The following is a 22,635-nucleotide window of genomic DNA, read 5'->3' as shown; positions in this document are numbered from 1 at the left end:
GGTTTTCGAGTTATGATTTGAATATTTTAGGGATGACCCCTTCATTAAATTAGCGCTGTCTTTCAATTTCTTAATTAAATTTAAGGGGTCATCCGTAAATTACTCCAATCATAACTTGAAAACAGTGGCCCGAACGGAAAAATGTCATAGAACATTTTCGACTCAAAATGGCCCAATAAATACGCCCTTTCATTATTGATGGACCTTTCACAAACACCCTGTATGTGGTCGATGTAACGTCTCGAGAATACTCGTTCAAATTTAAAATCTCGTAGCTATAAATCTTTCGCAATGTGAAAGCCATAAAAAGAAAGAATCGATTTTCCCATCTGTTGGTATGGAAATTTTAGTTTAAATTTTAGAAAATTCATTTTTGATATGAAAATCCCGTCATTGTATTCAAAATTTAGGTTTATATTAAAATGTAATTCGAGAGTTTGAGATTAATCAAATATTCGTTCAAAAGAATTTTTGGCCCGAAGGCTACTAATCCTAAATTGAATTGAACTGAACTGCGCCGAAGCTAAGCTAGTTAATACTAAATATATTTTAGAATTATACAAGTATAACCACTCGTAAATGCGTCACCACCACAACGCTCTAGCTTTGAATGTTGTCCATTAATTTTTCATTAAAACCCTTTTTATATTTCTTTTTAAGGATAAACTCCTGACGAGGTTGGAAGAGCATGAACCAGAGCTAGCGTCATCTCAAGATGAAGAGGTAACTTTTTTATTCCCTACAATTTATTTACCATTTAATATATTAAAAAGAAAAACATTAGGCCTAAGTACATTCAACGTTTTTTTGAAACTATCTTTTCCTAAATCATAAAAGCGCTGGTGAAGGAAATATAAAAGAGTTTGATTCATTGGGGGATTGAACAGAACCGAACTAAAGGTGTTTTTAACTCGTTCCACCGTAAATTTCGATAATCCACTAGATGTTACCTTTGGCTGGGAAAACTAAAGTTACTAAACCCGTGGGAAATCTTTGATCTTCGGAGAAAGCCCCTTTGGGAGACATTCGCTTGCCATAATCGGAGATGGGGATACGTTTTCCTCTAAAGTCTCCCCAATGCCCGCGACCTTAGCTCTCTATCGTACTTTAGCTAACGACAGAGATAGCTAAAAATAAGTTGAACAGCCATTTCCCACCTTTTCCATCATATATCCGGGGAAAACGATTAATTTTTGTTCTTCCTTGAATTTCTTATTTTGTAGGCTATATACCAAAAGTTTGTGACTTAGTACCCCATGCAAGTTCTTCTCTAAGATGTCGCGAAAGCTTTAATATTTATAATTTTGGGACTTTCATAATTCCCCACGATGTCATTGACAATATTATCTCAATTATTTATCGCGGTTATTTATTAGGAAGGTAGAAAATGACTTCAGTTCGGATAGACTAGACTGTTTTCTCGCGTCAACGCCACAGTGCTATTTACACTGTGAAACTGATTATAGACCTGTATCCAGCTTGTTTCAAATTCGTGATTTTCCTCTGTAAATTTTCCCTAAGGATTTTTTTCTTTTTGGTTCCAGTAAAAGTGGTAGAAGGGGAAGAAAGTAATGAAACGCTATTTGCATGAAAATGCGCACGCGTAATTTATTCGGGCGGTCCAAAAAGTTATGATGGTCGGAGAAAAGGAGTTTTTGTTCTTAAGCATAGATATCATAAATATTCCTCCTTCAAAAATGCTGAAATAGGCATTTATAACTAATGACGTTTTAAATCAAAATTTAAGTGGTTGTATAACCTACTAAAGAAAACCAATCATCGACAACTTCAATCAAATTTGAAATCATATTTAAATAGTTACGTTAACAAAATTGAGTTTTTGACTCCAAAATTTTCATTGCCTTTTATTCCCTCTAAGGTAACATCTAATAAAATATAGTTTCTTGACTACAGAGAGACTGGTTGACGACGCTTTGAAACACCCAGTATAGTAACCGCACTAATACCTAAAGTTATCTATGGTTTAATGTACCTAAGTGGAATTTTTGGTGAAAAGGGCTGAAACTAAAAGATTATTACTTGAAAGCTAAGGTGATAAGAAAGCTCAGTATTAAAGTCAAGAAAACTCGTTAAATTTTTATAACCCAAAAAGGTTAGCGAGCTGCTAACCCCACCTTTCAACTTTCCGCTTTTTATCCTTCGCTACAATGGAGAATAGGCATTGGACAAAAATAGAGAAAATAAAAAACTCTTGTAAAGTGCCAGAAAGAATAGCTCATAGGCATCAAATAGCTCCTCGAAAGGATTTTTTTTATTCGAGACGTTTCTCATCTTTCAAAACGACCAACCCAAGAAACTTCTTCAAAAAATCTACCCATATATACAGGTGTTATGCTGGGAAAATGTGTAAAGAAGTTGTAGGAGCTGGTAGCGAAATTAAATGAAGAAGTAGTCCTATTTGAAACTAAGCTATTTTCACTATCTATGGTCCAAAGTGGACAAGTATTTTTATAAATGGCCCAACAAATAATGTTGAGAACTAACTTCTACTAAATAATAATAAGGATTTTGTATAATATTTCACACGGTGCACGAAATTCAGAAGTTTTACGATTTTGGATTTTTGAGTCGGTTTTACTAGTCATGCGACAACAATATTTGTCGGGTTGCTGAAGTTGTAACGTAGAATCCCTTTTCTCACTCCAGAGAGCAGCTGCTCCACGCTCGGAAACATTTATTTGTCTTTGTTTTATCAGATAAAAGTTGGACCGTTAAGAGATTTTTTGTGTTCTAGCTCGTAAAACGAGCAATTAAACTAATACGTTCAAGTGCATGAGCCATGCAGGAAGCCTCTAGGGCCTAATCAGATCAATGTAGAGGAAAAAGCCCCCGTTTTTATTATTATGGATTAAAGGTTTCAAGTTTGACAGAATTCTTGGATAGGGGCTTAAAGTATTTACTTATACCAGTACACGAATTTTTATTAGGGATTTGAGTTAACCTTTAAAAAGAGGATGTTTTTCGAAGACTCGCGGGATTTGGAGCGGCCTTACTCAAAATTTTGTGGGATTTTTTACAGACTATATGGAGGCGATATTCGAAGTTAAAGAGGGCGTAAACTTTATTGATGAGGGCGTAATTATATTCTTTCATGCGCTAGTCATCCATTTTCTCCGGCTGAAAAAAAGCAAACTATAGGCCTACGGACCTTTGACATTTTCTCTAAACCTTTTTCGCTTAAGATTATTTTTTGATCATTCCGTATTTTTCTTGATTTTTTTTTTTCATTGTCTAGTGCGTCATATGTATCAGTGCCAAAGCAACCATGCAAACTTATCCCTGTGGCCATCGAGTGGTCTGCCGCAAATGTTTCGTTAAAACGATTCAGATGACGGTTTCTCAACGTCTCTTGCCTCTTCGATGCGTCATTTGCCGGACGAAAATCCTCCGGTTGAAGCAGTCTGGTCCGGGCAAAAATTGCCCGGCACCGACACCCATCCCGCCCGGAAGCTTGGCTTCTCTCCCCGTGGCCGCCCTAAGGCAGGCGGCAAGTGCCAACGGAGGCGCGCCTCCTTCTCTGGTCGCCGGTCTAGACGGCGCCGTCCCGCTGGGGGCTCACGCCAAGTGCGTCCTTCACAAACATAATAACCAGAGGAGGCGATCATCTGCCGCCTCAGACCCGACCAATCGACTGGCCCTGGCGGCCGTAACGGCAGCCCACCTGAAAGCGGCTCCCGAACGTGACAGTCCCGAAGCACGTTCACCCAACGACCCTTCTTCTTCGAAGAGCGCCCGACCACGAGTCGCTCCATTCGCCGGAAAACCTTCGATGCTCTTTACCATTCCGGAAAAAGAAGAAGCGGACCTTTACGACCCTCTCTCCCTGGCGCGAGCAATAAGGTTAAGGGCGGAAAACGGTTGCGCCGCCGTGATAGAATCCTCCTCCCTTGCCGGAGCGGCGGTAGCGTCCACCTCCGTTTCTTCCGACTTTCGATGGTCTCGATCATCTGACCCCTGGCAAGCTTCGCCGCCGAAGTTACAGTCCGAGCCAGGAACGAGTTCTTCCAATCGGCCGTTGAGTTCTTCTTCCGTTCGTTCGTCGTCTTCGATGTCTTCCAACGGCGCCAGCGCGGCTAAGGAACCCCGACAAATAACTCGCGCCGAAGTTCACGCCGATCCCGAACCGTGGAGGGATTCCCCACCGCGAAGGGCCAAAGACCGGGGAAAGCGCCCGGAGACACCCGGAAGAAAGAAGTCAGCGGAACTTCGCCGAGTACCAGAAATAGTCTCGGATGCCTCGCCCAAGAAGACAACAGCCCACAGACGCTCATCGCCATCCTCATCGTCATCGCCGACGCCATCTACATTATCATCTCGCGCCCACTCTTCTCCCGCTTCCTTTTCGGGTCAGGAACGGCGCGCACGTCAATCTCCGGACGTTGCCTCTGAATATGGACAAGGGTTGGTCGTCACAGCCGCCGAAGTTCACTCCGACCCGAGCGACGTTCTTTCTCCTCTTGACGATTTCCCCGAAATGATCAGCGAAAATGGTCGAGGATTCAATCCTCAAATCCTGACACCGGTCAAAGCCGACGCTCACCATCCTTGGGCGAACAGTCCAGTTTCTTCAGGCGCTCGAAACAAAGCCTCGCCAAAGTCGTCTCTTGTGGAAAACGGAGATGCCGACGAGCCTTTAGCTCTTTTTGATCCCTTGAAGGAACTTTCCCGACCACCAACACCTGGTTCCGGGACGAACACGCCCTCCACGCGTGCCAAACCTTTCGCCACATCCGGCGGCTCGACGACTGAGTCCCCGGAGACGAGAGAATTTGCCTTTGCTCATTTGGAGCCGCCGCCAAGAAAGCCCTCGAAATGCGCGGCGTCTCCAGACATCAGCCCCAGAGTATTCTTATCGACGACCGGATCCGATGTCGAAATCGAAGCCAAAATTAAACCTTCGAAGCCGATGACCTCAACGGCCATTCAAACGACGCCTGTCAACACCCTTCCGCCGCCGACGCCCTCGTTTTTCAAGGAAACCGAGGGAGAACTCGATCGCAATCCGTTCAAAGACGCTCCTCGCGTCATCGAGCCTGTCACCAAGAAATCGTTGCCGTCTGCTGCCATCGAATTGCTGGCCAAACCGTCGTTGTGGAAAGAAAATCCTTCCAGGTCCAGATTGAAAATGGGAAAGTCCGGTTCGGGCTTGTTGGGATCAAAGAAAAGCGGAAGTCGTTCGTTCGCCCCCGAGGTGCAGCCCCTGGTGGCTAAAATGCGCTCGGCCAAGATATCGCCAGCTAAAATGGAGATTCGTCAGCCTACTTTCGCGACCGATGGTTGGAGCGAATCGCCCACCAGAAACGGAAGTGGCGGGGGTTCAACTCGCTCGGCTATAGTCGACGCCATGGACCCTTGGAGAGGCTCTCCATCCAGAACTAAAGTCTTTCCGGCCACCTTCGAGATCGCGGAGATGTGGGGCGAATCGCTGTCCAAGCCGCTCTTATCTCCGCACAACAGCCCGCGCAAACAAACCAAGATGTCGGCCAGGGCCAAAATGGCCCAACTATCACCGTTGGCTAGTCTTCAACAATTACGCAATAGATCTCCCTTGAAAGTGCTACGATTGAAACACTCGTAGGCCGACCCGAATCGGGACGCGCTCCCCAAAAACAATCTCAACCCTCAACCATCCCACCCCGAAAGACTACTTACACGAGTCGAGAAACACGTAAACGGACAGGAATCAGACAAGCAAACCACCAACAGGACCCCGCGTTCGCGCGGGACATCCCAGAAGCAGGAAGAATCGGACACGAGGTAGCCACCAACCCACGAAAGATCGGGTCCAAGGCCAAAATGGAAAATGGCGCGAAATAAACTCCAAAGGTAAAACTTACGCGAATAAAAAAACTAAAACTGAAACCCCCACCATTAATAAACTAATAATTAACTCTCTAACAATAAAAACGTCATTATCTTTAAAATATAAATTAAACCGAGATAGTTAGGCCTATATTCGAGAATTATAAAGTTGAAGTAGTCGAGGCGTCTTTCGAGCCCTTTTTCTCGTCCCCCTTCTCCAAGCGCCTCTAGACCAATCCGCTACCAAACGAAAAACGATTATTTTATAGTCTTCATTTTTTAATTAATCACTCGCTCATCCACAGTTTTCCAATTCTGAAACTCTCAAGATTAATCCGGAGTAAAAAATGACCACTTTTATCCGCACTAAACCTAAAAATAATCGAATATAGTTTAAATAGAGGTGGAAAATCATTTACTTCTATAGATTTCGGTACCATCAAAATCGGTCCGCAAGTTACCTGTAGATTTATAATGATTTTTGATTTGAAAAAAGAAAGTTGTTTTTCGTTTTGGCGTCGAAAGGTTTTAGAGGTGCCCAGCCCAAATTGTGGTTTTTAACTTAGGCCTTTCTATAAAATAAAAATCTACAGTATATCTTTGTTCATCGTTCCCATAAAATACAAACAAACAAACAAGCGTAGTTGGTAAACATAAAAATACGGCGCGCAAAAAAATAAAATAAATAAAGGTAACATTTAAAGAAAAGTGCCATTAGAGAAGTCAGGATGAAAATTTTTAAAAAAAAGTTTTAATTTCGTCAATTTTAACTGTTCATTTTGCTAAAAAAAATTACTTGCAAATCAGAGTGCCTTGCTTACTTTCAAGTAAAACAAAATAAATAAAAACGGAATAGTAATAAATAACGATAAAAAGTTATCACCAATAAAAAAAATTTACGTAGGTAAAAAAATATACACAAAAAATACGAAAAATCGAGTCCAAAAATATAATAATGTTTTTCTTAAATTCCCGTTTGGCGTGACGTAGAGTTTTTCAAAATTATTTTTGCTAGAGCTGTTCGTTTTTTCCGCTATTTAAAAATTAATAAAACTTTTATCACGACTAATAATAAAAAGAATAATAATAATAATATTAAATTCAAAATGGCGCACGCTCGCGCGCGTTTGTTCCAAAACCGTGCCGCGAACGATATACTCAAAACAAAATGGCCTCGATGTTTTGTTTCATGTTTTATCGAGCTAAACATAATTCAGCGTAATGATATTAGGAAAAATATGTATTATTCTAGAATATTAAGCCACTGGAAAGAATACTTTGAACGTTAAGCTTACTATTTTAGGCCTAATTATATTCTTACATTAAGCTAGGAAACACCTAAGCCTAGTTTTCATTTTACCAATTGAACAAAATTCCCCCCTATTAGAGAGTTTAAGAAACTGACCGAAAAAGGCGTTCGAAAAAGTTTAATTCCCTAGACGTTTTGCACCACTGCGGGAGTTAAAACTAGTCCTATTTTGAAATAATTGACAAGAAAACACGTGTGCTTTTTGGCGCCAAAAAGGCTAGAGCGCTAGACATTTCGTACACATTTTTCGGTCAATAATAAAGCGACTTCTTCTTAACTAAGTTGCGAACCCTAACCCTAGCCGTCCCCAAATATAATCAAAGCCCAATATTATCCATAAGCATAAATATATCAAGTAGGACGATTTATCTCTCTTGGTTAAGACCGCATTATTAACTATCTTTGTGGCTTATATCTTGAATATGACATAAATTCCGATATCTAAGTTTTGCTAAAGAAAAAAAAAGTTAAATTAAATAAGAAAAAAATAGATTAATGTAACGTACACGAAATAAATATAAAGGACGTTTGCCAGTTAAGAGATTAGGGTTCGGTGTTAAGCAATGGTTATAATTAATAATAATTAAGAGAAAAAATCCAATTAAAATCCCCCCGAAAAAAAAATAAAATAAAAAAAAAAACAAGTATTAGAGCTTTAGGAAATAAAAAATAAAAAATGGCCGCGCGCATCCAAAAATATACTTTTTAAGATCCAGCTAGTAAAGATTATTTAAAAGTAATTAACTTCATTACAGAAGGTAATTAATAATAATGTTGATAGATTCTATGCATGATACTGTTCCTAAAATTATCATAATTCTATAAATATATATATATATATAAAAAAACAATACCAAAGAATATCATAGGTCAATTTTTCCAAATTTTAATTATTTTTAATTCGATTTAATTTTCCTGGCTGGATTTTAATTAGTTTTTTTTTGAATAAACTTTTTCCTCGAAAGTTTTCTCAAAATGTTTAAACAGCGTGTCGTGATTTGGGCCAATTAATAAACTACTATCAATTGTTGTTTGCTAAGCATAAAAAAAAGAAATTTAAAATGTTATATGAAGTTGTCTCAGTGCCAGCTGATTTAATTATTAAAAAGTAGTGAAAAAAATGGCATGCAGTTGTATCTCGGAGATCCATTATCAAAAATCATTGAATTGAACTGAATTGAACGAGTATTAACAAACACAAAACAAAAATTATATTATGGTAGGGAAATATTTTGTGGTGTCGTTATTTATTTCATCCTACAAACACTTTATGTTATCACACTTGATTATTTACCACTATATAACATCAAGAAGTGTTATCTAGTTTACTAGGGAGAAGGTATAAGATGCCTAAGTATTCGCACGCCATAGTCCCAGTCCCCCTTTCAAAATACAAGGGGTGAAGGGGGGACGTAATAGGAGGCCGGGCTATTTCGCCTCTCCTCAGTCGGAAAATACGGAATTTTCGTCATTCGCGTCGCGCTGACGTGAGTTTTCAGGATCCAATGAAATGCTGGTTGTAATTTAGAGGCGGGGATTAACTCCTGGCCTACGTTTGGACTGGAGATAAAGCTAGAAATGTGGCGAATTTATATCTTCTCCCTAGTAAAATAGATATCGCTTCTTGATAACATATAGATTGACGCACGAATAGTTAATTTTAAATTAGAATATTCATACTAACGTATTAACAATTTACTAACAAAGTTTCGTAGAACTTTTATCTAGTTCAACGTATGACCTATAAAACAATTTTTTTGATTGAAAACTAATTTATTCATTAATCCCATTTGTATTTCGAAGAGTGGAATAGACTTCATCGTACATCCGAAATCAGAAATATCTGCCTGTATTTTCATTGGATTTCAAGGATCTGGTATTTCAAGTAAGATATAAGCTTGCTGTTTAAGGTATCTCAGACAACCTAACCATGGACAGGAACTGAATATGGAACTAGGTTTGCTTAGAGCAACGCCTGACACTAGCGCTTTGGCGGCGGGTGTCGCAGGGTTATCACCAAACCCTAGTAAAATTATAAAAAACGGTTTGGTTTGGACCAAGGCCATAAAAACAAACGATATGAGTGAGGTTTATCAATTTACTGAAGTTCACATTTTACAATTTTTCTTTAATTATTTTAATTAATTTAATCCTTAATCACTATTTAATTCAATCGACTTATTTTACTTTTAATCGATTTATTTCCTCTAAATTCATTTAAAAAATTAAATATCTACCATATTTTAAGAACAATTCCATTTTTCAAAAACATTTTATCATGAAATAAATTATTTTGAAGGGAGTTCGTATTGAGGGATCAATATTCTTGTACTTGCACTGGTACAAGTACTGGTACTTGCACTAAAAATTAGTGAGCAGCCGTCCACGGTTAGGTGGCCTGAGGTTGTACGCTGAATTATTGCCAAAAGAATTATTCTCGAGGAAATTATAGAGGTGACACCGGGAATTCCTGTTATAATAGGCATATACTTATTGAACGGAAACGCAAGGTGTAGGCCTAATTTTCCCTTTGATCACTACATGGCGCCACGTTCTTCACTATTGATCAGATTTTGGTACCGAGATTGGATTTAACATATAGATAGTGTGCAGTAAAGGGGTTAGAGAAATTTCCTCCCCCATTTCTTAATTTTAACCGCGCTTCAGTGTTGCCAGTAAATTGTAAATGGCATCTCAGATTTGGAACCGAATGATCTGAATTGAAGAGAACTAGGGGCTTTTCAGTCTGTTGTAGATAGCGATTGAATTGCACTCATAAATAACTGGCAACACACTATCCATAGGTTTTGACGGCCAACTGAAACTTGCTAATCACATGGGCTATAAACTTTACACTTTTCCACGCCGAAAAAGTTGAGTAGTACCTACATATTTACTACACCCGGTAACGAAGAGTGAATTAAAAATAATAATAATTTATTTTTGAAGAAAATGCCGTTTTCCCAGCAACTCCTATGATATTTAATACACTGAAAGCGAAGCCTCAAAGATGATTAAAAAAAAGTCATTAAGTCCAGTGCATCTTTCCACATTGACTAGCTTAGCTGCCAACAATTAGACAACCTATAATTTGGAGCTGATAACCTTGAAAAAGGTTTCACCTAGTTTCTTAGCTGACGAAAACGTCACACGCAAGGGCGTAGCTCTTGATACCCCGTAATTGTTTTCGAGGTTACCAGCAAGGGGTTGTCTGGTCCTGGCGTGGTCACTGGACACTCCGATCGACAGAAGCGAGAAAAATGCACTAAAGTTTCTAGGAGGAACTGGGTGGGACTGTGGACGTGAAAGCCTGAAACATAAGAGCTAGAACATAACCGAAAAACACTTTGTTGACTGTGTTGACTGGGAAGCGTGAAATCTGGGGCTTTTATGTATAGACATAGAAAGAGGGTCTCTCCCCGCTTCCTGGCATTAGTACGACTCCCTCATCTGGGTGCTCTTAAAGTAAAGGTGAAAGGTCATTAGGAGCTGAGTGAATTTGGTACATCGCCTTGAGAATTCAAATTTCTAGCGATAATTTCTGGTTCCGACTTATGGGAAAATAAAAAAAAGGCTTAAAATTTACTCTTAGCGAACTTACATTTAATTTTGTTGCTTTTCAAAAGTGTTTGTTTCATCATCCCTTTATAGCAGGCTCTGGCTATACTATAAGAAGATGGATTCGGAGCTCTCCCTGACCGGGTGTCGAAGCGACACTCCTCGGTGGAAGGTAGAGAGAGAGAGAGAGCGGAGTGAATTGGAAAGAATAGGTTAGGAAAAGGAGATTCAATATCGAGAAGGAGCGAGGGGGCTAGAGGGTGCCAATGGGGGGCGGCCAACTTGGGCAACAAAAAGAGGATGGTAAAAGTAGGAATGTCAAACTCAGACGTCGTTGGATCTCGATGAAGGCGGATGGAAGCCTTGGAATCTCGCGCGGGACCCGTGCGGAAACCGGAAGTGGATTCGTGTCCGAACGGAAGAAGAAGGCTAACCGGAATGAAACTGTTCCACCTGCTTCTCCTGCTAGCGATGTTTGCCGTTAACTCGTGGTGCATATCAGCCGTTGACGCTAAAGGTAAACTATTTCGTCCCGTTTCCTTTAACCGGAACTTAAGTAACTCGGAAGTAACAAGACTTAGAAAAGGGATCCGATTCGAAAGGGCACCAAAATATTGTTTTAAAAAACGTTATAGTTACATCTAATTTTAATCTAAGTATCGTGAATTTTAATGTGTGGTTTTTAAATCTTGTTAAAATTATAGAGAGGGTGAAATGGAAAATGAAGTTAAAGTAATACTCGTCCTCAAGTATAGCTAACCCACCCTGTATGGAGCTCAACTAAATTTAAAGTTTATTATAAAATTATCATACGTTTGATCCCTGAGAGCTTGTTCGAGAAGGAAGTGAAAATAGTTACTCCAACCTCTCATTAAACAGTCTTTTATAAACACAATTAAATTCTTTAAGTCTGAATATGACATTTAGTTTTTAGATAAAGTCACGTTGTAAACTATGTGACTGTTTGGAGTGAGAGGTTGTCAAATGAGGCAACACTAGCAGCAAGGAGTGGGGACTGTTTTCTTTATTTTCGTTACTCGATGTGAAAGGTTTAATATTGAGTGCTAAAGAGTTGTAACTCGTAAGCCCGGTCGGTCTTCCAACCACTTTAGCCATAGATTTATCGGTGAGCTTGTGCCCCGTCTATTCTACCTTATAGCAAGCCAACACCAGTTGTTAATGGTTTTCTAGCACAAACTATTTGTAAGGTGGAAGGAATTTGACCGTCATCGGCAGATGACATCTTAATGGAAGGTCCACTTCTGTCTTTCCCCCCCCCTTCGTTTCCACCTCACCTCTTAAACGTCATTCCCGCGTTATTAACAACCTCCGTTCGAAACCAACGTATATTTGGGTTTTCCTTTTTATCTTAAGTTGCAATGTTTTAGCTCTAAATTTGACCATATATTAACTAAAATAATTACGCGAGGGGCTAGCCCCTTCTTAGGAAAGCCAATTTCTTTAATACTATATAAAAAAGCTGCGAATTAATTTAGCTCCCTTCAAATATATAAAGCAACATTGTGCAATAAAATATAAACCGTCGTTTTAAAACTAGAAATTTTCAAAGGCCTATATATGGGTCAATTGGTTTATAGCAAATAAATAACGTTCGTAAGGCGCGTACAATACAATTCTGCCTGGTGTCCGGCTATAGATTCTTTTGTAGTGAAAACGGCACTTTTCACTTTGGCATTAATACAGTGAAAGATACGGAAATGCCATTGATCTTCTAATTCACCTCTTGACGTTTAATAACTCAGGATCTCAGGGCATCAAATAATAATAAAAAAAAAAGAATTACAATACAGAAATAAAGTAGGGAAAATGCGAGAAAATGCTCTCATTGTTAAAGTGAGAGTGAACCGCAAAATGTATCGGTCTTCATTGATCTAAAACCAAGTCGGCATGGTGATGCGATTCATAATTCCTTTAAGAAGCCTGACGTGGAAGAGGAGAGAGAATTTACTACGTGGTTCTATCGTATCTGACTGATGACCTTCCACTTGGCCCCCTTTTATCCAGTTCTCTTTTCACTCCAAGTACCCAAAAAGTGGACAGAGACGGATGGGTCAGCCGCCTCCCAAATTTCTGGGGTCACCGCGTGCTAAGCCTATCCACGAAACTAGTCCAAATTTCGCTCGATTAGACACACTAAACATGGTGCAAACGTTGATCTACAAAATCAGTCGGGACTCTGACTTCCCCTAAAGTTTAAAGATGGTCTTTTTTTAGTAGTCGCAACCTTAGAATGGGTGCGAAATTTCTCTCAAAAAACCAATTTTAGTCCCGGAAAATAAGTCCAACATTCTTAGATTTCGGATATGGATTTCCGACAACGGTGTGGTTTTCTCGGATCAAAGGATCTCACCCCAACTTTGGCACGTTTCTCTAAAAGACCATTGGAAATCGTTAACAGTATATACTATCACCTTTTTTTCCAGACTGTCCTCCTTATGCTATAACTACTCCAGAAATAGATTAACTCGGACGTTATCAAAAATGATAAAGTGCGCAGTTGTTTACAACAATCTAATTATTTGTTGAGAAGCCATTGGACTTCTACCTTTGACAATACTTAGGATGTTACGTAATAGGATGAAACAGTCTAGATGATCCGTTAGCTCCTCGGAAAGAATTTAACCAATTTTTTTGAGACCCCGAACGTATTTGTAGAAAATCTTGAAATCCCTCAATGTGTGCTAGTTTTTACCTTAAAATCAGAACAGCCCCTAAACCGCAGGGTACATCTAAAGATAGTGTAAAAGAGAAAGTTAGCTATACCTATAACTGGAGGTATAACTATCTCCCAGCTTCAAACTTCAGTAGCTTTTCAACGTCGGATCTAGAGTACATATATAAGATGACGGGAGAAATATTGGTCTTTTTGTTAAAGCTCCCTGAGCAGCTGGTAGTCCGAGACTCCTACTAGTTTCGTGTGGACTGGTGGATGTGACACGCGTCGAAATGTCCACCCTTATAACTTGACTTATTTTTTGTGGGGGTCTTTTTTCTTCTTCTTTCAAAATACATTACAGGGGATTTTTTCCCCGAACACTTTTCCTTTGAATCCTTTGTCGAAATCTTTCCTGGGGAATAGAAGATTCAGAGGGATCTACTTTATAAGAAAGATATGAATAATTTTTCTTCTTAGCTCTGCCGATATATCCGGATTTGATTCCCGTTGAATTTTATTCCGGTATAGAAAAGATTGAAAAAAAAAACGTATGTGGAGTGACAATTCCATTCGTCAAATCAGAGACGTTACAATGTGTGCGAGAAATGTTACGTGTTTCAGGGTTGTTTAGAATTATGTCAATTTTAAAAGTCTTGTAGTATGCTCAGATCTATGTTAGAAAGAATTTATTGAAACTTCCTAAGAATATTGAGCTTATTTCTAAATTGCTTTGCCTATAGGGTATTGAGCATTAAGGGAAAGACATAAACTTGTTTTAATATTGGGGTATTTTTTTTCTTTGTCCGGGGGTTACCTTAATGTTCGTCCAGTCCAATCGATGGACCTTAAGGAGCTATAAAGAAAATCCCACTCTTTTTGGGCCTTAAAGGAAACTAAAATAAACTAAAAAAATATAGTTTCCTTTTTCCATTTTAGGTTGCAATAAAACGATCAGGACCACGAGAATCGTCAAAAGCCCTAAAGTGACCCGAGCCAATAAAGATCGACCGTTAACCTGCGTCTACAGTTTCTTGGGTTACGGAGATTCCAAAGCCACCAGTGTATTCGAGCTGGTAGTTCAAGAGCTTCAAGTTGGTCAAGTTTACAACGAAACGTACTGCGCGGGAGGTTATTTGCAATTGGTCGAACATCAACAAAGATTGATTAGTAGCTCTAACATCAAACACTATGGTCTTCCCTTAATAGAAGCTCAAAAGCACGAGTAAGGTTCACTTTAAGGTAATCTACTTTTGTTACATTGAAATTATTTATAGGATCAAGGAGGGGTTTGATGCAGCTGGACTGATGTGTGGCAAAACACGTCGAAGTAGGACGTACCTAGCTGAAGCAGTTTCGGTTACTTTGGTCTTTCACGCCGATAAGTTCACGAGACAAACGAGGTTCAAGGTCAGGAGCTCCGTATTACCACACAGATTGGCCAAAGAAAGACACAAAGAGATGGCTTCACCCAATCAAGGGCTTAGGGTCCCCGATACACGATGCGATCGGGTTTTTATCGACTGCTTAGGTCACTGTGATCTCATGAGCCCGGGATATCCTGGATTCTATCCAAGAAATGTCACTTGCATTTACACCATCATATTTAACAATACAGGTATGTTTTGTATCCTTTATTTATTTCGGTGCTAATCTTCCGTTATAGTATCTTTGGGGTAAAGAAATATTGAGTTTGCAAAGCATTTTTATCGAGCCTAGAGCCCTTTGATTGAGATGATCTCGCGTTTTGTTTCGTAGACACTCGAGTGACGTTAGGAGGTCACTATCTTGATAAATTCGACGTCTGGGGTGCTCCGGGATTCCAAGGGCATCGTTTATCGTCTTCTTTCTGCCCCCACGATCGACTCAGAGTCTACGAAGATAAATACTCCCTCTCCAAAACCCAGAACTGGTGGGGCGCGTCTCAAAACGAGCGGAATTTCATTGGCCAATTTTGCGGAAGAGGCACTTTACCCAGAATCGTCTCCAAAGGAAATCGAGTTAGTTTAACAGTTTTCAATACTTCCGTTGGACAAATTTAGTCATTAAAATGTTTTCAAACCCAGGCACATTAATCATCGTTTCAGGTTACTGTGGTGTTCGTTTCTTCTCCCGCTGGAACTCCATTTTCGGACGGATTCCGTTTGTCGGTTGGGTCCGAACGTCGTCCAACAAGTGGTCACACAGGTCGCGTATCCTCTAATAAATGGGGTCAAGAAATGTTAGCCAACGGGTCCTGCGATTGGTGGTTGAACAGCGACGAGGTTTTACAGGGTGTTATATCCAGTTTGAGACATTGGTATCCTCCCGGAACCAAATGCTCCTTCAACTTTAGGGGGAAAACTGGTGAAAAGATATGGATTCACTTTCAAGGTATATATTACACTTCAATTTCACGGATTATAGTGTTGATTTCGGTTAATGTTAAAATATTTATTATGTATAATGACGTCTAGGTTTTAGTTCACATCGAAATATTGGGACGGGAAGTAGAGGAGGATGTCCTGATCGATTGCGCATATATGATTCGGATTCTGCAAGCTCAGATAAACTTGTGGGAGATTTTTGTGCCGGGTCAAGTCGTAGACCCAACGAAACTTTAACTTCGACTAGCGAAAAGGCTTACGTGGTCTTTGAGAGCTCAGAAGGGTCTCACGATGGTTCCCAGTTCGACTTTTCGGCGTATTTTATGTTCTTCAACGGAACTCCTCCTAAATCCGCTGTTCCCGGAACCGCGTGCGATCAGCTTTTTGACGTCAGAACATCCAGGTAGGATAACTTACTTGATTAGTGATATCAATGTGAGTAACCCAAGTTTAATATTCAAAAGGAATGGTTTGTTTGATCTATTACCTGATCGCCTGCAATTGCGGAAACAACAGTTAGAATGTACAATTATATTTTCCTCGACGTCACCATCTGATAGGATACGTTTAGTCCTTGATGACGTACGCTTGGATCCCGTGAAACAATGTCCTTTTCCCTACCAACGTGCTAAACGTGATACCATCTCAACTGTTGGTTTGAACACTGAACTGCCGAAGAAAAGATCCACTTGTGACGAAACTCGAGTAAACCCACATGACCACGTAGCTGCTTACGATACTGATGGAAGTCTCTTGGAGTGTTTATGCGCAGACGCCGATAAAAAAGTCGAAATAGTTTCCAAGGGACCCAGATTGAAGATTCTTTTGCGTTTGTATCATATACATTATCTGGCTCACCGAGAACCAACCGCGTTCGTCTTTCGAGGAAAATACGAAACAATTGCCGCGATTTGTGGGACACCCACTTTTGGAGCCAACAAGGATGGACAACGCCTGACAGCTTCCGGGAGTGGAGAGATATCATATCGAACCCCTTTACTTGGAAACAGAGGTTATTTAACTTATTTGGTTTTCATAGAATTAAAATAACGGTACATTAATGTATTTTAAGGTTACTACAAAAATTACTCTGGGCGAGAAAATGCTACCTGCCGTTGGTCAATCGAAGCCACACCGGGTACGGCGGTTGTGGTCAAAATCATATCTTTAACACTACCCGGCAATTGTACCGAAGCCTCTGTAAGTTTCTACCAGGAAGATGGCCAATCTGAACCTTACGCCCAGCTTTGCGGCGGACATCAAAGTAAACCGGTTGAAGTCATGCCACCAAGATGGACTTCCAAGTTCGAAGGTCTACATACTAGTACGGGACGCGTATATGGACAATTAGAATCTCTGAACAAGATTTCTATCGTGTTTCGTGCAAAAACGGGAGCTCAAGTATTTTTCCGGCTACGATGGTCCCAAGTACGCGTCAGAGACAGTAAGGGACCGCGTTGCGAGTTTCAGTGTCCGGACAATCGGACATGTTTGGCTTTCGAGCAACTTTGCGACGGGTATATTGACTGTCCTCAAGCTAACTTTATCGGGGACCCTTTGGACGAGGGACCTTCGGTTTGCGGTGGACAATACGGGTCAGAGTACTTCGTGGCGTGTCTCTTAACTGCCAGCGTGGTCAGCGCTGGTGTCGTGACGTCAGCAGCGTGCGCGGTCATTTGCTTGTGGAAAAAGAAAGAGAGTAAAAATATCGGACTTTCTTCTCAGGTTGTAGATTCGAGAATTACTCGAACCAAAACTCCATTACTCTCTGATCAATCTCCTCAACCTTCTACAAGTAGACTGAACTCAACCAGATCTTCGTCGTAAAACTAATAGTTTTGTGACTTTTCGAAAAATAATTCGTCCGTCATCATTTTCGTACAGGTAACTAAGTAGTCAACTATAGGGGGAAAATTTGTATCTTGTCTATGCAAAATTATTATACGAAAAATAAATAGAACTGATTTTCTCCCCAGTTCTGATAGAGCGTGATTATTTCACCTCAAAAAGTAGGTTTAGTTCATTCATATCTTATCTCATCATCGTATAAAAATAAGAACAGAAGAGTTTTGTCTGTTGTCTGTCTATCTTGACGTATATTAGTAACTCTTGATTAGCTGTTTATATGTGTAATTAAATATGAATTAGACCCCGAGAAATATAGCTGACCAGTAAACAACATTATGGTAGTGACATACGATCCTATATTATGGTGTTATGTCTAAATAGGTCTGTCTAACTAAGGCTTAGACCACTTTGGTCCCCATATCATATTTCTTAACCACCCCAAAAATCATCCGTACACGATTCCTCGAGATGGAGAAGACACCCTAAAGTAAATAAAGAAATAGCGGGAGAAGAGTCAAACTTCACTGCGTGTCTCCTCCTTCAATCCCGACTCTAGCGGAAGAGGCTAATCCAATTGCTTTTCACCAGAGAGCAGAGAGGCTGATAAAAAGAGGCGCATGATGAGTGAAGCCCTTTCTTATGGATGGGGCGCTAGAGCCTAGATTTCGTACCGAAAGAGACTATTTCCGAATCTGTTTACGGAGCATGAGAAGAGTAATACTCACGAAGACCCCTTTAAAAGGCGGCTGGCTCTTCTGACCCCCCCCCCAAACTAGGACCACGAGTGCCACTTACAAATAGATATCGGAAGTTTTGCGAGTCTAGCTGCACAACTTATCGGATTTGTACTCGACTTTGTGAGTAAAATGATAGTATCTGATATCTATGCTAGACTGAAGAGTGCGGTGCTCTTGTGGACAGACCACTAAACCCAGGCGCACTTGATAAACACTATTTTTGTGTTACGAGCTTTAACATTGCTTATTCATCCGCGTCAGCGTTCCCTGTGTTAGCAAGCGCGTTGGGCAAATCTAGATAGCAACCACCACGATCCGTAACACGATTGACCTCGTCGGGTCGTCCATGATTAAGTGAAAAGGCGGGGAAAATTTTTAGAGTGACGATACTCCATTGACCGCTAATTGGATTGCTCGTCGCATTCTGCAAATAGGTTCTTCCCTCCAGAACGTCCCCCTTATATACCATCCAAATTACTCTGTTTTTCCCAAGACGTAGTGATACTCATCTTTACACTTTACATGACATCTCTGTCATTGATCTCAAAAATCCATTAATCGGAAGTCAAGTCCTACTTAATGTACGGTATTCACGAGAGGATAAAATTTATTCATGCCGTTATATAACTTTATACTTAAAGAATGAAATAACGCATTCCATTTACTCGAGTATGCGGAATTTAAGCGTGAAATTCGATTTTTTTTATTGAATTTTGCTCCCTTTTTAAACATGCACAATAAACAAGTACCATAAAATACGCTAAATTTTTTACGAGAAGGAATTCAGATATATTCCGTTGAAAGTGGAGACAAAATTAAAGGGATTCTAGTAGCCAGGAACCTAGGGGTAAGGAAATAGAAAGAAAATTGGTCAATTTTCCCAAAACGGTTGGGCTCTTTCTTCAACGATATCCCGCTGTGACAAATGACCCTACGCCAGACTGGACTGGTTGATTCGTTTCTACTCCAAAGAAAAGTCAAAAGGAGCCGAGAGAGCGTTCTCCTTTGTGTCTAGGTTCTAGAAGAAGAAGAATGAAATGATGGTCGTATACCGTTTTGACATTAAGCTACCACCAACTGACTTCACGAGGACAATTCCTTTGTCAAAATTCTCTTCACCGGAAGAATTCTTTCCAACTAAATACCAATGAGGGTCAAATATTATTGCGGCCTCAAAATTTGTTTATCATTTAGATGCTTCTTCTGGAAGGTTATGGAAAATAAACTGGCTTACCTTAACTTTGCTACGACCAGGGGCAGTGTATTAGGCGAGGGGTTTATCACTCTGAACATTGCAGTGATTTTTGACTTTACTTCAAAGTTTGTTTAAACTTAAATAAAACAAACCCCTCTTCAAAAACACCGCGTAAAATTGAACGTATTTGATATTCCATCATTGTTTATGTCGTGAAAAGGATTTTGACTTTCAAGTTTAATACCCTTGAGTATTATCAGGAGTTTGTAATTTAACCCATGAATATTGATTGAACTACCACTAGAGTCAAAATATCGAAAGTTCAAGATCTAGACTAACTTTGGGGTTAAGGAGAAGATTGTACATATTTATTTTTTCCCTTTATTATCTTTATTGATTGATTTCTTGTCTATATTAAACATTCTGAAGTGAATGTAATATATTCATCGTATTATGTTAAAAACATTTTGAAGCGAAAAGTCAAGACTACGTGAGGGCGGAATTTTTCCTTCTTCCGAATTTCTATTTCATGGAAAAAAAGGGAAAACTTTTGTTTTTAGTATTCCGTGAGAGTTGAGAGTGAGCCCCCTTTAAGCTAGGCGTCGATAAAGCGAAGGAAAACACCCCCGTAGCCCCTGCAAAAACCCAAAATCCCCATTCGGACCCGAAAAAGAATATAGTTTGGAAGCTTGAAAGGGTCTCTGTCGTAAGCCCTTGGGCTATTTTCTCGACGCGGGGCTTAACTAAGAGAAATAAGAAGAAGAAGACGCGATTTTAAGAAACATCCTAAAGACGAGACCGTGCTTTGGATTGCCAAGTAGGCTTTGTTACGCCTCAATTCTCTCAGACTCTCACGGTGCACTCTGTCCTCATTCGTTCATTCCTTTTGGGGCTTATACCCCCGGATTAGCCCTTTTATAACATACTCTCTATCTTATAGGAAATCTCATCTATCGAGTCTCTAGATCTGTTACGTACGTCTACTAGCGATTCGAGGATTTAGGCTTTTATTATTAAAGACATAAATAACTCTATACTCTAATGAAATTAGGCTTAGGTAACTATTAAAGTATATAAATAAATAAGTTTCATTCGCAATTTTATTTTCAATTTTGTTTATTTGGAAAAGTTACACGAAAATATTACGGAACCTTATTCCAAAAACGTAGATTATGGTTTCACACTAAACTGATGACGTACGTGTGCCCCATTCGCTGGTTTGCAAACGTAAAATGTTGCTCTTCTAGAGTATTTACTCTATAAAATAATATTAATAATAAAAAACATTACCTCAGTGTTTTATTAGAGTTAAACAGGTAGTTCAATACATTAATATGTTTAATGGCTTTTTCCACCGCGTTGGACTCCAATAAGGTCACTGTACAACCTCCAAAACCTCCGCCGGTCATTCTGGAACCCAAAACCCCCGGAATTTCTAAGGCCGCCGCGACTAATTCGTCCAATTCCGGACACGAAACCTCGTAGTCGTCCCTGAGCGATTCGTGACTAGCTACCATTAGTTTGCCAAATAATTGAAAATCGGAAGATTTCAAAGCGCTGGCGGCCTCAACAGTTCGTCCTATCTCAGTTATGACATGACGCACGCGGCGATACATCTCGCTATTTAGGTCCAAATTCAGTGCTAAGGAGTTGCTACCATGATTAAGTTTTATAGGCTCGACAAGGTTAGGTACAAGTTACAGTTAAGGTCTTCCATGGAAGCGAAACGTAGACTCTTCTTTCCCAACTTAACAGCGGCAGCTTCGCAGATGTCTCGCCTACTTGAGTACTCGGTGCCCGTAAGTTCGTGCCGAACGTTTGAGTTGGTTATTAAGATAGCTATGTCCGTGTTCGAAAACGGCACCAATTCAGAACCTAAAGAACTTTCGGAATAGGTTATTCTTTGTTCGATGACGCCATGTCACCCATGTGTTCGCGACTCACTGGCAATCAATTAGTAAGGCGTGATTTTCCTTTCCCATAAAGGCAATGAACTGGTCCATGATACCGCAAGGCATCATGGGAAACTCGTGTTCCGCCTTTTGGCACGCTAGAGCCTTTTCAGTTAAACTATTATATTAAGACGTTTTAAATGATTAACTAGTAGGACAAAAGCATAGTGCGGGGTCATTTGAAGGTCAAAAGTATCAAACCTAGTAAGGGAAGACTCTCCTGACAGTGCATCGAGGAAGGTATAAGTCGCGACTTCTAAAGAAGCCGAACTAGAAAGTCCACCACCAATAGGAACCGAGGTTGTAACGACCGCGTTGAAACCGTGAAGAGTCCCTAAGGTTTTCATAGGGTAAAGGTCACGGAATTTTACCCGAGATGGTATGGCACTATACCTTTATAATTAGCAACGACTCCTTTAACGTAATTAGCCCATTTGGGGTGACCGGGGAGAAGTTCTTTATCTTTATTAGGTAAGGGAAATTCGACAATTTTGGGGTAGTCGGCTAGAGGGCATAATGTATGTATTGTACAACTGTTGCTCTGGTTTTTGCAACCCACGATGACCGTATAAAACGGAATCGCCTTTAAGGAGAGTGAAACGCTAATATTGGTTCTAACCAACTTGTTTAGTTACTTTCAGGCGCGTACGAGACAATTTACAAACCATTGGAAGTACGAAGCCATCGTTGTAGTCGGTGTGCTCCCCAATTAGGTTAACCCTGCCAGGAGCAACAGCGCATATTTCCGGATTTCTATCAAAGTTTTCGCGAAAAGAAGAAACACTGTTTTTAACTAGATCACTTAAATCTGGTATTTTCTCCGCCATAATATTTGCAAAGGGAAAAAATTATATTTTTATGGAGAATTTTCGCGACCCGGATACTATTACACTGCGCTTTCGAGTGGAACTTTCCCCTCGATAGTTTTATCTAGATCACTCCAGTGTAGGAGTTTTTTGAAGTACTTTGACAATTTATTTATTATAGCTAGTTCCTAGCGACCTTGAGGCACTCGATAATTTAGAGCTATTAATGTTATGTCTAAAGTATATATCTATATACTTTTGGTTAAGATAATTGAAATACAAATCTCTTTCCTTTCTGGACACGCGAAGATTTCAAATTTGAACTTCACGATTTGGGAGTGCCGGCTTCATTGATTTGTTTACAAGA

General features: G+C 40.0%; 3 protein-coding genes across 5 annotated transcripts in view; 2 read left to right on the top strand and 1 right to left on the bottom strand.

Annotated features, from left to right (window-relative positions):
• Positions 1 to 9,309, top strand: part of LOC149661333 (uncharacterized) — a 49,236-nt gene extending 39,927 nt beyond the window's left edge. Inside the window, exons 3-5 of one of the 2 annotated variants that reach the window (XR_016368839.1) lie at positions 661 to 723; positions 3,257 to 5,847; positions 8,936 to 9,309. Coding sequence is in view for 1 of the 2 variants with exons in the window: in XM_089842823.1 (XP_089698949.1) it covers positions 661 to 723; positions 3,257 to 5,599 (2,406 nt within the window). In the remaining variant the exon portion in view is untranslated. Of the gene's footprint in view, positions 1 to 660; positions 724 to 3,256; positions 8,857 to 8,935 lie in introns of those variants that run through there. The other variant, XM_089842823.1, reaches the window with a different exon arrangement.
• On the top strand, positions 8,991 to 17,707 carry LOC149661332 (uncharacterized). 2 transcript variants are annotated; one of them, XM_089842819.1, is made up of 9 exons: positions 8,991 to 9,008; positions 9,937 to 11,207; positions 14,304 to 14,589; positions 14,642 to 14,982; positions 15,123 to 15,364; positions 15,452 to 15,737; positions 15,821 to 16,133; positions 16,195 to 16,742; positions 16,803 to 17,707. In XM_089842819.1, exons 2-9 carry the CDS (start codon positions 11,045 to 11,047, stop codon positions 17,555 to 17,557), a joined length of 2,934 nt encoding a protein of 977 aa, XP_089698945.1. In that variant the 5' UTR covers positions 8,991 to 9,008; positions 9,937 to 11,044; the 3' UTR covers positions 17,558 to 17,707. The 2 variants fall into 2 exon arrangements, with proteins under 2 accessions (XP_089698945.1, XP_089698946.1); XM_089842820.1 differs by lacking the exon at positions 8,991 to 9,008 and having other exon boundaries at positions 9,562 to 11,207.
• Positions 17,708 to 20,608: 2,901 nt separating this feature from the next.
• LOC149661331 (galactokinase-like) lies at positions 20,609 to 22,289 on the bottom strand. The gene is made up of 7 exons (XM_089842809.1): positions 22,128 to 22,289; positions 21,856 to 22,045; positions 21,664 to 21,796; positions 21,455 to 21,580; positions 21,212 to 21,393; positions 20,839 to 21,152; positions 20,609 to 20,767 (listed from the first exon to the last, which is right to left on the bottom strand). The coding sequence occupies exons 1-7, from the start codon at positions 22,287 to 22,289 to the stop codon at positions 20,681 to 20,683; spliced, it is 1,194 nt and encodes a 397-aa protein (XP_089698935.1). The 3' UTR covers positions 20,609 to 20,680.
• Between the last annotated feature and the right edge of the window lie 346 nt (positions 22,290 to 22,635).

This window comes from Phalangium opilio, unplaced genomic scaffold (assembly GCF_054372755.1).
Source record: "Phalangium opilio isolate 3A_F unplaced genomic scaffold, DU_Popi_V2 ptg000070l_1, whole genome shotgun sequence".
NCBI lineage: Eukaryota > Metazoa > Arthropoda > Arachnida > Opiliones > Phalangiidae > Phalangium > Phalangium opilio.
Note: the sequence above shows the minus strand (reverse complement) of the source record. Positions and strands in the feature narration are given on the sequence as shown.

Excerpts from the sequence above, each read along its gene's own strand:
- LOC149661331 (XM_089842809.1), bottom strand. The coding sequence starts at position 22,289 with ATGGCGGAGAAAATACCAGATTTAAGTGATCTAGTTAAAAACAGTGTT. Across the intron at positions 21,797-21,855 it reads AGTCGTTGCTAATTATAAAG|GGACTCTTCACGGTTTCAAC; the intron begins GTATAGTGCCAT and ends TGAAAACCTTAG. Across the intron at positions 21,581-21,663 it reads GGAGAGTCTTCCCTTACTAG|TTTAACTGAAAAGGCTCTAG; the intron begins GTTTGATACTTT and ends TTAATATAATAG.
- LOC149661332 (XM_089842819.1), top strand. The coding sequence starts at position 11,045 with ATGGAAGCCTTGGAATCTCGCGCGGGACCCGTGCGGAAACCGGAAGTG. Across the intron at positions 11,208-14,303 it reads ATCAGCCGTTGACGCTAAAG|GTTGCAATAAAACGATCAGG; the intron begins GTAAACTATTTC and ends TTTCCATTTTAG. Across the intron at positions 16,743-16,802 it reads CCCTTTACTTGGAAACAGAG|GTTACTACAAAAATTACTCT; the intron begins GTTATTTAACTT and ends ATGTATTTTAAG.